Below are 12,958 nucleotides of genomic sequence, written 5' to 3'. Positions count from 1 at the left end.
TCCTCCTGTTACCCCAAGGTGGATCTATCTGTATACCTACATAGGTACAAAAAAAGGCACAATCATTTGGAAAAATCTGAGCAAGTGGAATATAGTATATAGTTAATAACTACATATAGAAACTATATATTTTTTTTAATCATTGAAAATCAAACATTTCTTCCTTTATTTTGGATTTGTATCTTTTTTTTTTTGTTCAGGTTCTTCTGTTGGTGCCTTTTCTGTTGTGTACACACATGCATGCATGCTAACAGAGCCATAACTTGCCCCAACATGTTTTTTTCCCTCCAACCTCAAGAGGTATTCCTGAAAACAAATACACGTCTGTACTCTAAGTCTAAGTACTGTGTGTACAGTACATTTCCATATGCCTGAAACCTTATATCAAGGCCATGACATTCAAATTGAGTGACGTGTTTTGACAAGACGACATAAAGTCTATACCATTTCTGACACATTGCAAGTTCATACTGTGTTCATGCATATGTAAAAAAAAACAAATAAAAAAACTCAGCTTCGGATGTGCTTAAAGTATATGAAATGTATTTTAAAGTACATTACAACAACAGTAATAATCAATAAAACAAAAAACATGTGCAATGAGAGTCAGGAATAAGAACAAAGTATCTTTACAGTGTAAATCAACAGATTTGCCGATCAGTGAAGTGCACAAACACGCAGTGACATATTTAGACATTCACATAGGAACACACCAAGCTGCAGCTTGGCTTGAATGAATTCAGTGTGTTGAATACAGTAAATGATTTCTAGCTGACAGATTGTCTCAACAGCAGAGGTCTCCTATTGAAATTTCAGACATAAGTTTGTTTTGTAGCAATTTAAAGTAATGTGTGTAGCAATTTAAGTAATGTGTAATTCCTCTCACTGGAAAGCCAACACTACTGTTTTACAGTTTTCTGCTGAAACTGCATCTATTTCCCTTCCTACACAGACTGGCGTGTATTCGAAGGTGGAAAAAACAGGATGTGAAATGGACTTTATTTATTGTGTTACTCCTCCTGCGGGGTACTGTAACTAAATGAAGTTTAAATACAGGATCAGGAGGCAAACACAGTGGAAGACTAGAAAAGCGGAGGAAACAAAAAAATGTTCGCCTCTGACCTCTGAATATGAGCACCACCATCCAAGCTCTTGCATTGTTTAAATTAAATTTTATTCAACCTTTTTTTTTGTTACAGAAAAATACTTTGTCATGAAGTTTATCTCTTCACCCGTCCCTTCATTTCAATTTCTTGTAACTCTTCTTTGGAGACGTGTTTATCTTTGTACTTCTTTTCTGTGGAGTGTGAGAGTGCTTGATCATAGCTTCGGGATGCTATCTGAGAATCTGAGTCTTTGTTCGAGCTTGTTTTACATAAACAGGGACAGTCTTTGGCTAGTTTAGCCTTTTTGCATGAAACGCAGTTAAACAAATGCTCTCATAGGAGCATAAAATACACGGGTGACAGCACTCACAGACATTCAAAGACACAAACATACAAATACAGGTGCAAATGTAACTGTTGTTTGTTTTTTCAGCACAGGCCCAGTGAGACAGTGCTATCTTTGGGGATTGTTGGTCAAATCACAAGTTCATTTATATTTGTTAGAGAGATGGAAGAGGGCATGTGAAACGTTTTAGGATAATACTCAAGGGTGCCATCTTTTATTTTCCTTTCTCTCTTTACCTCATCCCCATTTTTGTTGTATTTCCATTCTTCTTCTTCCCCGTTCCTACATCCAACTTCCTCTGTGCCGCCTCTTTCTTTATTAAAACATTCTGGAGCTGGGAAGAGGACAAAGGTCAGGATAGGGAGTCATCTTGACTGCTCCCTCGATCCTCTCCTCCTGGGTCTTCCACAGCCGGCCCCCCCCCCTCTGGTCGACCTTACTGTTTGGAAATGTATCATTTGTAGTTATGAACCCTCTGGAGGAGCGAGTGGGTGGGGAGTCCTGTTGGCCAGCCCCTCTCTTCTTCTGTCTTCTGTCTGTGCTGCTGCTGCTGCTGCTGAGGCTGCGTGTCCTTCAGAGGGCGAGGGGAGTGTGTGTCCATCAGGGGGGCTGTGTATGCCGAGGCTGGTGAGGAGTTCCTGCAGGTGCGTGACGGTGTTCAGCAGCTGCTTCTTCTCATCCTCCAGCGCAGAAACCTGCTCCCTCAGTCGCCCCTCCGACTGGACCAAGGACTCCACTCGACTCTCCAGGCTGCACACACGGGCCTGGGACACCTGAGAGGACAGGACCAGGAGACGGTTAAAACCAAACCAAAGCAACATTGACATTAACTTACTTGTTTGTTAAAGAGATAGTTCAACATTTTGGCGAATTGGCCCATTGCCATAATTCCTATAGTCTTAAGAGTAGGTACGTTACCTTTAATTGTCAGCGCAAGCTATTTTTAGAACGGCAGAGCAGAGCTACGCTACCGAGGCTCATGGGATTTCTTGGTTTCCCTCATCAAACCCATCAAATACACAATCCAACAACTCCAAAACGCTCTGGTGGACAAGTTGTGACCTGCACATTCACCACGCTATGAGATAATAACAGAACGTTACGAGACAGAGTTGTTTTCGAGGCAAATGCAGAGATTTCTTGCCGAAAAACTGTCCCCGATGGGCACGCGCATCAGCGGTTTTGCATGAATTTACCTCGAAAACAACTCTGTCTGGTAATGTTCTGTTATTATCTCATAGCGTGGTGAATGTGCAGGTCACAACTTGTCCACAAGAGCGTTTTGGAGTTGTTGGATTGTGTATTTGATGGGTTTGATGAGGGAAACCAAGAAATCCCATTAGCCTCCGTAGCATAGCTCTGAGCAGCTCGCGGCTCTGCCCCTCCGATCTAAAAACACTTGCACCAACAATTAAAGGTAACAAACCTACTCCTAAAACTATAGGGATTATGGCAATGGACCAATTTGCCAAAATGTTGAACTATCCCTTTAATGTGTGATATGCACATGTGTACCTGGAGCTCCTCGAGCAGGTCGAGGTTCTGCTGTCGGAGGCTCTGATTGGTCCTTTCCAGCTGTGCAGCTCGCTGGTGCTGGTTGAGGGTGGGGGGCGTGTCCAGCAGCTCATCCTGCAGGACGTGGTACTCCACCTCATAGGCCTGGAGCTGCTTAGATACATCCATCTCACAAACCTAATAGACACACATGGGCTCATTATGAGAAACTGGTTTAGCAAAATGACAGATGACAGAATCTAGATGAACAAAAAATTTCCATTCACAAATACAAATGAAGCCACTGTATACATAAACTGCTGTTAACACTGCACTTGGAAAAGATGTGAAACAGGATGAGTAATCTGGGAACATGATGACATTACTATTAAAGCAAGTCTGGCAGGAAAAGCAAAGATCAAACAGTGTGTAAACAAGCCAACAGCATGAAAACGTTCAGTTTTGCACTGTGAACACCAGCAGGGTTCGGCTGAATGCCAGCACCCTGACAATTATTACAAACGCCTTTGGTGTCTGTTGGAGAATATTTGTGTTACGACCCCAGTTGTACAATCCTTAAATTTCACCTTCTTGTTTGCAGTTCATAGACAGCAGCATCTACCAAACGTCAAATATATCTTTTCACTTTTTGCCTACACAGTAAAGACACACTGCACACTCTTTTTCCTATGTTTTTCGGTTTAGCGGGATCTGGGCGTAAAACTTAAAGGGAACAATGATTTCTCATTACATAACCAAGTGTAGAATGCTAAGGTCTTTTGATAGACAGGTGATAATAACAGGAATAGTTTTCCTTTCCATATAAGTTTGGCTAATCTGCAGATTTGCTTAAAACTTGTAAGAGGATCTGAGTGTTTTTATTATGTTTCCGTGTTCTCAAATATCAGCAGCTTACCTCTGCAAGTACAGTGTTATCATTACTGATAGGCACCATGGCCAAAACTGTAAACAAAAGGTCATACAGTATGAAACAGGAAATTCTCACAACCAAGTCAGTTGTAATCTTGGACTTGCGTGTTTTAGATTTCTGTTCGATTGTAGAGCTTAAACACTGGAGAGATGTTCAGCACACAGGGAACCACACACCCTGTACACTCTGTTATTTTATCTTTTTTTTTTGTAGGAAACTGTTAGTCACTCTTCATTTCACATAGACATAGGTTACATAGACCTGATGGGAATAGTTGGCACTGGAGGGGAAAAACAGTGAGTTATAACATGACTCAACACCCTTGCTATCTCATGCAAATCAGGTTTAGGTAAAGGGAACGGCGTATTTCCTAAACTATGGCGTACGTTGATAATGTCACTGCGCATGCATTAGGCTCAACAATCAAATCAGATTGAATCAAATATTCCCGTCAGCCACTCCCATCGCAAGCCAACGTACAGTACATACTTACATTACACACCTACACATCACATATGTTCATGACTAATGCTGTAGGTGCCTCTCTGACTCACCTGCTAGCACACGTATGGCATGTGCTTTGTGTTTTACCTGCAGCAGCCATGGATTCAAATCCAGCCCACTGACCTTTGCTGCATGTCTTTTCCCCATGAGCATGTTTATCTCATGACTCGCAATAAAGACAAAATTGCCCAAATTATACCTTGAAGAAGTCTCATAGCTTACACAAGACTCACTCCCCTTATCTGATCAGAGGACACTCAAGTCATTCAATACATGACGCTCTTGTTATTGACATGCACTAGTTTCACTGTTTTTCTGCCATAAATAGTGACGTAAGAGTTGGAGGTTAAATGACTTTGTTCTCACTCCACCCATCAGTTGCCCTCATCTGGTATGAACACACACCTAAGCACTCAAGCATAATATCAGATATAGCGCATCAGTTATGTTACAAAAGGTCATTTAACCACTGATCCACTTGTCACCCAGGCCCAGCCTATGCAAATTACTTCAACCTCCCATTAAATTGATAGCAATCGCTGCCGCATGTGATGCTGGATTAAATAAATCTAGTGATAATGTATACCGGTTTCACTGTTAACATAATCCCATGAAAAGGACAAAACCAAGCGCTATTCAAATAAATGTTCAACAATCAGCTTTGAAGACAGAATAACGACACTGCGAACTATTCTCTAGAATCAAAGTAATCTAGTGGCAGTTGTCTGATTTATGGATTTATATATAGTAGAAATAAATCAAATGTTTAAATCTTAATACCACAGATAGAAAATTACGAGATGGACAAACAATGACAGCAATAACAACATTATTAAGAATTAACCAGTGTATGTTTTTTTTCTTGCTTACTGTATCTTGTATGTAATTAAACACATGTATTCTGGTTAGGCTGTGCAGTGTCTCTTTTTCTAACCTGGTTGATGGTTTTCTCCATCTGCACCAGGCCAAGGTTGGGCAGGGTGGTCTTGATGAAGTCCACGATGGACTCCAGGCTGTCATGCTGCAGGATCAGAGGCTTGTGGCTCCCCAGCAGGCTCAAGGCCACCTTGAAGACGACCTCTGACCCCTGCAGGAACAACATATCTGACAGACAAAAGAAAGGCGTCCAAGACAACAAAGGAGGAAAAACAAAGATGGAAAGGTAGGACGTTAGAAAAGACTGTGGTATGACGTGTGTCTGAATTACTTACTGTTACATTAATTAAACGGGTGACGACACACCTTATTGTGATGACTGTTGACAATGACATATGGTCTGACATAAGTGAAAAGGTTAAAGCAAACATAAATATAGGTCACGGGTAATATGGTATGTCAGTAGGTGTGTGTATTTGTGTGTGCTTTGAATGCATCAGGGTGGGGCAGCATTTCATGAGATCATACAACAGATTAAGGACTGGGCGTGGAGGTGTGGAGCTCCACATATGATGCCAAAGACTTCACAGTGCTATGATGATGGCCTTTTACACACACACACACACACACACACGCACTCATGTGTGCGCACGCATACACGTCGTGCACTCGTGCAGATACACAACCGTGGTGTTATGCTCAGATGAGCATGAGGAGCCAGAGAGTCTGGTTCAGTGACTGAGCACCATGTAAGAAATTGGGCATGAAAACAACAGTAAGGAGGGAATGAGGGAGAGAGAAGCGTAGATATAAAAGAAAGGACATTCACCAAGGGGCTGTGGGTGTGGTGCGATAAAAGATCAACATCAGAAGAGAGTCTGTAACTGACTAACAGAGACTTTATCAAAAATGTGTCTGAATCTACATGACTCACTATTAAAGCCTCGAGTTCAAAGGAGCTGAAAGGTTTCGATGGACAAACTAAAACTTGTAGTTAATACTTTCACAAAATATAATTCCTCTCCCATCTTATTTCCTCTACCGCCAAACTAACTTAATTCCTTGAATGTACTTTACTTTCAGTTTTGTCCTGATTTGCCAAGTGTTGAATCATAGTTTCCTCGTTTTCATCCGGTTCCACCACTTTTCTCCCCCCCTCGCTTTACCCTGGATTCATAATCTAATTAGAAAAGTTAACCAGGGGGATAAAGTAAACATCTCTGCGGATGCTCCATCATCCTGCTTCTTTCCTAAATCTACACTGCCGAGCATTTCTACAGATGAAGGGTCTGAGGGGACCACGGGAGCTTGTCGTGCGAGTGCAGATACATGCACAGTCCTCACAGCTTACCAAAGACTCTGGCCACGAAGCCCAGGGGGAAGTGTGAGGCGAAGGCGGTGAGGAACCAGGGGGTGGCGTACAAGCTGGGTCCAATCTCTTGCTGCTCCAGGTGGCTGTACAGATCCCTGTGGTAGTCATGGAGGAGCCGCGACAACTGGTACATCTGAATCTGACATCAACACACCACAGTTAGTTTTTTTTTTTTACTAATCAGACTGGCGGCATGTTGTTGAGCGTTCAGGGCAGCTTGCGTTTTTATGGTTTTGTATGTGGTTTCTTGCAGTGCAGTTACAGTAACTCTTTAGAGCATTGCTACAGTACATAGCCTTCACTCGAAAATGTAAGATGCAAGATGCAAGATGCCACCAAGATAACATGGAGGACGCATGATTGTACTGCTTTTGTTTTCTTCGATGAGTCAACATCATGAATGTTTCTGAAAGGCGCAGTTAACCAGTGTTTGTCGCTGAACCACATCTAGAGAAGTTCTTGAAACGGTTCCTGTTGCACCGGAGGTAAGGGAACAGATTTAAAGTAGTTATCTCCTTTTACGTATTCAATCTTTTCCACTGTTGCCTTTTGTGTCAAAATGAATGAAAGCACAGCAAAGCAACAGCCATAAGGTATATAATTTAGGCACTATTCACCTTGATCATAGTATATCGGTCTATAGCTGCAGTACTTCTATCAAAGAGTGAAATCAGGCACTCAAGTAAAACCTCACATTGCCTTAAATTTGAATGTAAAGAAGAGGTATTAGTAAGCATGTCTCAATGCCACCAATAATGCTTCACTGTTTACTTTCTTTATACATGAAGCTATAACCTCATCACTGTGCTTTTGAAAAGAGAAAGGAAGGGCTGAGATGCATCAAATGTCACAAAGACAATGAAAGATAAATACACTGATTGATTATTACGTAGACCTCTCCTTGATGTGATTTAACTATGATAGGTGACACAACCAACAAATAGACAGTGTTGACAGAGTGTGTGTGTGTGTGTGTGTGTGTGTGGACATTTTACCTGCAGTACAATCATGTCAGGCCTGTACTGTTTACGAAGCCCGACGTCATACATTAGAAATTTGAGCATGTTGAAGGCATCCTCCTCCCCCATGTGTAACAGCAGGACTCCTGCAATGAAGGACAGGCCCTGACAGTAGCCCACCTACAATGACAAAAAATACAAACTTGTATGTCTACACCAACAGGGAAGTGGAAAGGAGCTTAAGCCTGAAAGACAGTTGACAGTTTAACCCTGGGGAGGGGCTGAGAGGGCTGCCCCTGAAGGAGAGAGAGAGAGAGAAGAATGAAATGATACCTCAGGGTCCAGCAGTGAGTAGGCCTTCAGTAAGTTATACAGAGACAGCTGTCCTGCCCCCAGCTGGGCTTGGAAATAGGGATGAGTGGGAAAAGTGCGACCTGGGACAAAAACAAGAGAGAGATGTTATCTACATTGCAAAATATGTGCAGTGTTTGTGTTTTTGTAGGAAACATCATGCTAGATGTTTTTGTGAAGTCTGCGATCAACCTGATATTCATCTCAAAGCACACTTACAGTTTCAATACATTAGATATACATGATTATGTCTGACAGTTTCCCGCAAAGCATCTGAGAGATGTACAATAAAAAAAAACAACGCCCCTGGGAGTGTGTGCACATGTTTGGACAAAATATAAACTATGCTGAACTTCATCTGAGGAGGATCGTCTTCACACTGTGCTGTTGATGTAAAAAAAAAAAAAAAAAAAAGAAGCTCAGTATATGAACGTGTGGCAACTCATTCCAAGCTGTGCTTACTAACATGTTCATGAAAACATGAAACATGAATGTGGCTTTATACAAAGGCGTCGTACTCTCTCCGCAGAGGCTTCACAGCTGTGACATGGACCTTTCAAAAGTGACAACATAATAAGGACCTGGGATGTGTAATAGCACATTGTTAAAGTGGGCTGGTGTAATAGGCAGATGTGTATGTTTTGAGTTCTTGGCTTACAGTGGGTGACAGTGAGGCTTTGGAGAAGACAATGAGGTCCATGTGAGTGTGTACATATGGAATGTGCTGTGGGGGCTTTATGTTTGCGAACATAATGCCAGGAGTCCCTCCCCTGCCTGGAGCAAGGTGTGTATTTGCATGTGTACAATTTCTCTGTGTCCTAAATGTTACGTGTGTGGGAGTGCTAAAACGACTCAAAATGATAAACCTCCTTCCTCTTGCTATACACTGGAAGTCTGAGTTTTATTTTGCCGTTTTACACGGAGCATACAGCAGTGTGTCTTCTAACTGCAAAACACTGTGGTGTATCGACATCATAAACACTGTGCGCTTTTATCCAAAAGCGCATGACACCTTCTGCATGGGCCATGTCACCACATATCACTGTACATCACATGCCGCCACCGCCATCCCCACCCTTTTCAATGTAGAGTGAATAACATGATGAGGCAGATGAAAGACACAAGGTCAACAGCAAAAACACATACGGTTAAGTGCTAGAGGGAGAGATATGTGGGTGGATGTGTATCTAAGTATGTGGGTGTTATATGGGTGGAGTGTAGGAACTGTGTGTGTGTTTTTGGGTGGGGGGTGTTGGGAGCTTTTAAGGGTGAAAGTGTTAAAATGAGGTTTTAAACACTGTTAAGTATTATAAACAGTGTTTCTGCAATGTTCACCTACTCAAATTGGGTTAGGGAGGGACTTTTGATACCACATTATGATGCAATTGAATTTCTTTTTCAGTGTCTAACTGGCCAAAGAATGGCGCAAAGCCAAAGGGAATAATAGTACTTGACTTACTAATTGAGTACTTAAATTTATAGAAATTTATGTCACATTTTTGTTAAGTACTTCTCAGTTGTGTATAGCAATACTTGCAAAAAGAATAAAAAATCATTTTATATGACCAGGATTCATATAAAAAGTAGGCGGGACTGTAGCAGTGACCGTGACAGTGTTTGCTCCAGGTCTGACTGAAAATCTACTGTCACTAATATCACTGCTGATTTAGGGGCCGTGTCCACCAGATGCGCTTTTAGCGCTCTGAGCGCCCTGAGTCCCCGCGACCAACGACCGTGTCCACCAAACGCGCTTTTGGAGCACTCATTCTCTCTCAGAATGCTGCTATAACCAGGTTACAACACGAGTCGTCTCACTTCCGAGCCGCTTGACGAGCATCGCGCTCAGGAATAGCTGAACAGATTTCAACTCTGAGTACTCTGAGCGCCGCGACAAAAAAAGGAAGCGCAGAGAGCGTTTTTTCCGCCAAGGGCACTAAGCGCTGTGAGTGCCGAACTCCATAGGATCTGAATGTAAAGTAGACGCCAGAGCGCTGAAAGCGCGTCTGGTGGACACGGCCCCTTATAGATTACTGTATATAACAAAAAAAGTTTTATTACTGTACAGTGAAATTTGAGATTTTTGAATCCCACCGAAGACCTATTGTGATCTGTTCGTTTATAAGATCTACAGATATATTTGTCTGTAAAGTATAAAAAGTGTAAAGGTGTATCCGGGATAAGATACGTACACACACAGAGAGGAATAGTAGTGTGTACACAGTTTATACATTTCTTTGTTTCCTCTCAATGCATAAAATACCACAGTAGCTTCAAATTACATCATAAATACAGCACAAATATTCTTCACGTGTGTGTGTGTTTTACCCAGGTCGATGAGGATGGCATGTTGCTGCGAGGTGAGCTGTTTCAGCAGTTCTTTGTATGGAGTGTGATTGGCAGGGGGTCTGGAGGGGACTGTCTGCCTGAGCAGGTACTGTTCAGAGAGAAACTTCCAGATCTCACCACGATGCTGTCTCGGGACACCTGGACGAAAGAGACAAATTAAGTGGGGGTGGGTAGGATGGGTGGGGTTGGTTAAGGTGGGGCAGTGAAAGGATCGTACAAAATATTCTGGTGCTTGACAGCTGCCAGGGGCAGATCTTGACAGACATTACTCAAAACCACTTATCATTATGTCCTTTATGCAAATCCTAGGGTGATGGTAGGGTGATCTAACAACATAACCTGAAAATGTCATGAATTTGAGGAATCCGAGGAAGCCACTCATAGGAGCCTGAGCTCAACTGTAAAAATACTTGACATTAACCAAGTGATTAGTTTGACTATGTGGCAGCCAGATGTGGGCGTTGGGAGGAATACATTTTTAAAAAAAATCATGGAGCAGTAAAAAAAAAAAAAAGAGAAAAAGGATAATGATAATTATAATGATAAATAACCAAAGATTTAATTAATTCAAAGACAATATGATAAACAAAGGACATCATCACAGGACAAAAACAAAGCCATGATCAACTGTTTTACATCTGATGTCCATCATTTACAACACAGAACTAACTCTAATCGTTTCAGGAAAGTGGAACTAACCCCCCAAAAAAAACATCAATGGAAAAAATCACTGACACTGACCAAAGAATAATATAAGTAATGACATGCATGTGAAATTGTGAAATGATTTGAAAACTTCAACATTTTACATTTTAATTAAAATGTTAATTAGTTATTTATCACTCCATTTTGTCAGTTCACATGCATTTTCACCTCTCATTTCATTCAGTCACTTTTTGTGTATGACTTTTTGTTACAGTACTTCCATCTCTCATTGACGGACGGCTGTCTGAAATGCGTCTTCATGGTGAGGGGGTATCAAGTTTTCCCTTAAGCATGTAGGTTCATTCTTGAACTTGGGGATATATTCATTTTATTTCAGTAAATTGAAACTGAACTTAAGCTCAGAAACAGATGTGTCTAAGCTTTATTTATCCCGGTAAGTTTCACTAAGAACAATACTCTAAATTTCAGAACACCCTGTTCACACTCACTTGTTCACGTTCACACCTGAAACTATCTTTCTATTTGGATGAGAAATTGGTGACAAAATTGACACAATTGTCTATAAAAATAAATAAATAAATGATAGATCAATATATATGAAGTTACACCCTGTAGTCAGTTAGTTTAGCTTTAGAATTAGACTTACAGACTTATTGTCATTGTTGTTAAAAAACAAAACTCTTTGGCAGTGAGCGAATACTTAGTTAAAAAAATACAATAAATGAGAAAACAAATAGATCAATAGATGGATCATAAGTGCAGGTGCTATGATTCAGGAACGAGTGCTTTGCAAAAGACTCGGGGAAACAACTACGACTCCCCCACAATTAGTTAGATCAGATCGATGAGCAGCATGAGCTGAGCTTTCCGGTCTTTGTGCTGAACTAAGCTAACCAGGTGCCTTAGCAAGTATAATGGCATGTTAATCAGGCAGTATACAGCTCCTGATTATGAACTGTCAATGGCCACGTTTCCTGGATCCAGTTAGTCCTAAGAGCTTCTTTTGAACGCACTTACGCCTCCTGCGAAAGAAAAACGTGTTTTGCCGAGTCGCGTTTAAGAAGAACTTTCACTAAGGAGATGTAAGATTGAGCTGACCCAATCTTAACAGTCTCCTCAGTGACCAAACGCTCACAGATCCAGCGTGTCCGGCAAATCAATATCGCGCTAAGCAAGGAGATACAGTACAGTATTAAAACAGTGCGCATTGTATATATGTTTTATGTATGTGCACTCAAAGAAAAATAATAAAAAGAAGAAAAATGAGTATGAAGAATAACAAGTGTGTTCCTGTATGTGCTTTGCACATCAGGCAGGCACACAAATAAAATTGTGCTGTCAAGTGTTGTGAAGTTGTCACCGCCATGCTGCACAACATAGCTACGCACAGTTTGTCAGTTAATGTTTTCAGGCATGTGGTCGCGGTGTGTGTAATTGCACATTTTTATGGGAACTTATGCGCTGATTAAGTGGTGATTGATATCAAAATCGATTTGCTTGGCATCGATTGATTTAGTTTCAGCACTGTGGTGGTGGACAGCTCCTGTTAAGAGCTTCTTGAAGAGCTTCTTTAGCAGGATCGCAAGTTTCTCCTAAGAAGGGCATTAAGAACTCGTCTGGGAAACTCTTAAGTCTTAGCTGAGCAATTTTCAAGTCCTTAAAGGTCGATCTTAACTCGGAGATGCGGCCAATGTCTGAACATGTAAAGGCCTTTGCAGCTCTACTCCTCCCCTCCTCCCCTCACGGGGCGTGGCCAGGATCTTAGTTTGATGGAATCAGTTTGTATCACAATCCATGTCTTGACGCAGCTTCTTAAAGTTTTAACACCGCTTTTCACTGACCACTATCATTTCTGCGTGTTCTCTCCTGTTTTGCTCTGAGGCAGAGGGCAGAGGAGGTGACCTTCCTGTCCGCTGTGCAGAACATGCTGATACTAGAAAATGAACAGAACAGAGAGCCCCTGCCAGTGAGAGATGGGACAGCGGGGGTAAGGCTGTCGAAGGAAAA

General features: G+C 41.6%; 1 protein-coding gene across 6 annotated transcripts in view; it reads right to left on the bottom strand.

Annotated features, from left to right (window-relative positions):
* Positions 1–526: 526 nt before the first annotated feature.
* tbc1d1 (TBC1 (tre-2/USP6, BUB2, cdc16) domain family, member 1) overlaps positions 527–12,958 on the bottom strand; it is a 50,688-nt gene continuing 38,256 nt past the window's right edge. For all 6 annotated transcript variants that reach the window (XM_085777451.1, XM_085777468.1, XM_085777477.1 and 3 more), the window contains 7 exons: positions 10,265–10,423; positions 7,922–8,022; positions 7,625–7,768; positions 6,609–6,768; positions 5,316–5,485; positions 2,968–3,144; positions 527–2,225 (listed from right to left, as the gene is read on the bottom strand). In XM_085777451.1, the coding sequence (XP_085633577.1) occupies positions 1,917–2,225; positions 2,968–3,144; positions 5,316–5,485; positions 6,609–6,768; positions 7,625–7,768; positions 7,922–8,022; positions 10,265–10,423 (1,220 nt within the window). In that variant the 3' untranslated portion in view covers positions 527–1,916. The remainder of the gene's footprint in view (positions 2,226–2,967; positions 3,145–5,315; positions 5,486–6,608; positions 6,769–7,624; positions 7,769–7,921; positions 8,023–10,264; positions 10,424–12,958) is intronic.

Source organism: Trachurus japonicus, chromosome 1 (assembly GCF_045865225.1).
Source record: "Trachurus japonicus isolate A0001 chromosome 1, Traja_1.0".
Taxonomy (NCBI): Eukaryota; Metazoa; Chordata; class Actinopteri; order Carangiformes; family Carangidae; genus Trachurus; species Trachurus japonicus.
This window is presented reverse-complemented; position numbering and strand designations above follow the sequence as displayed.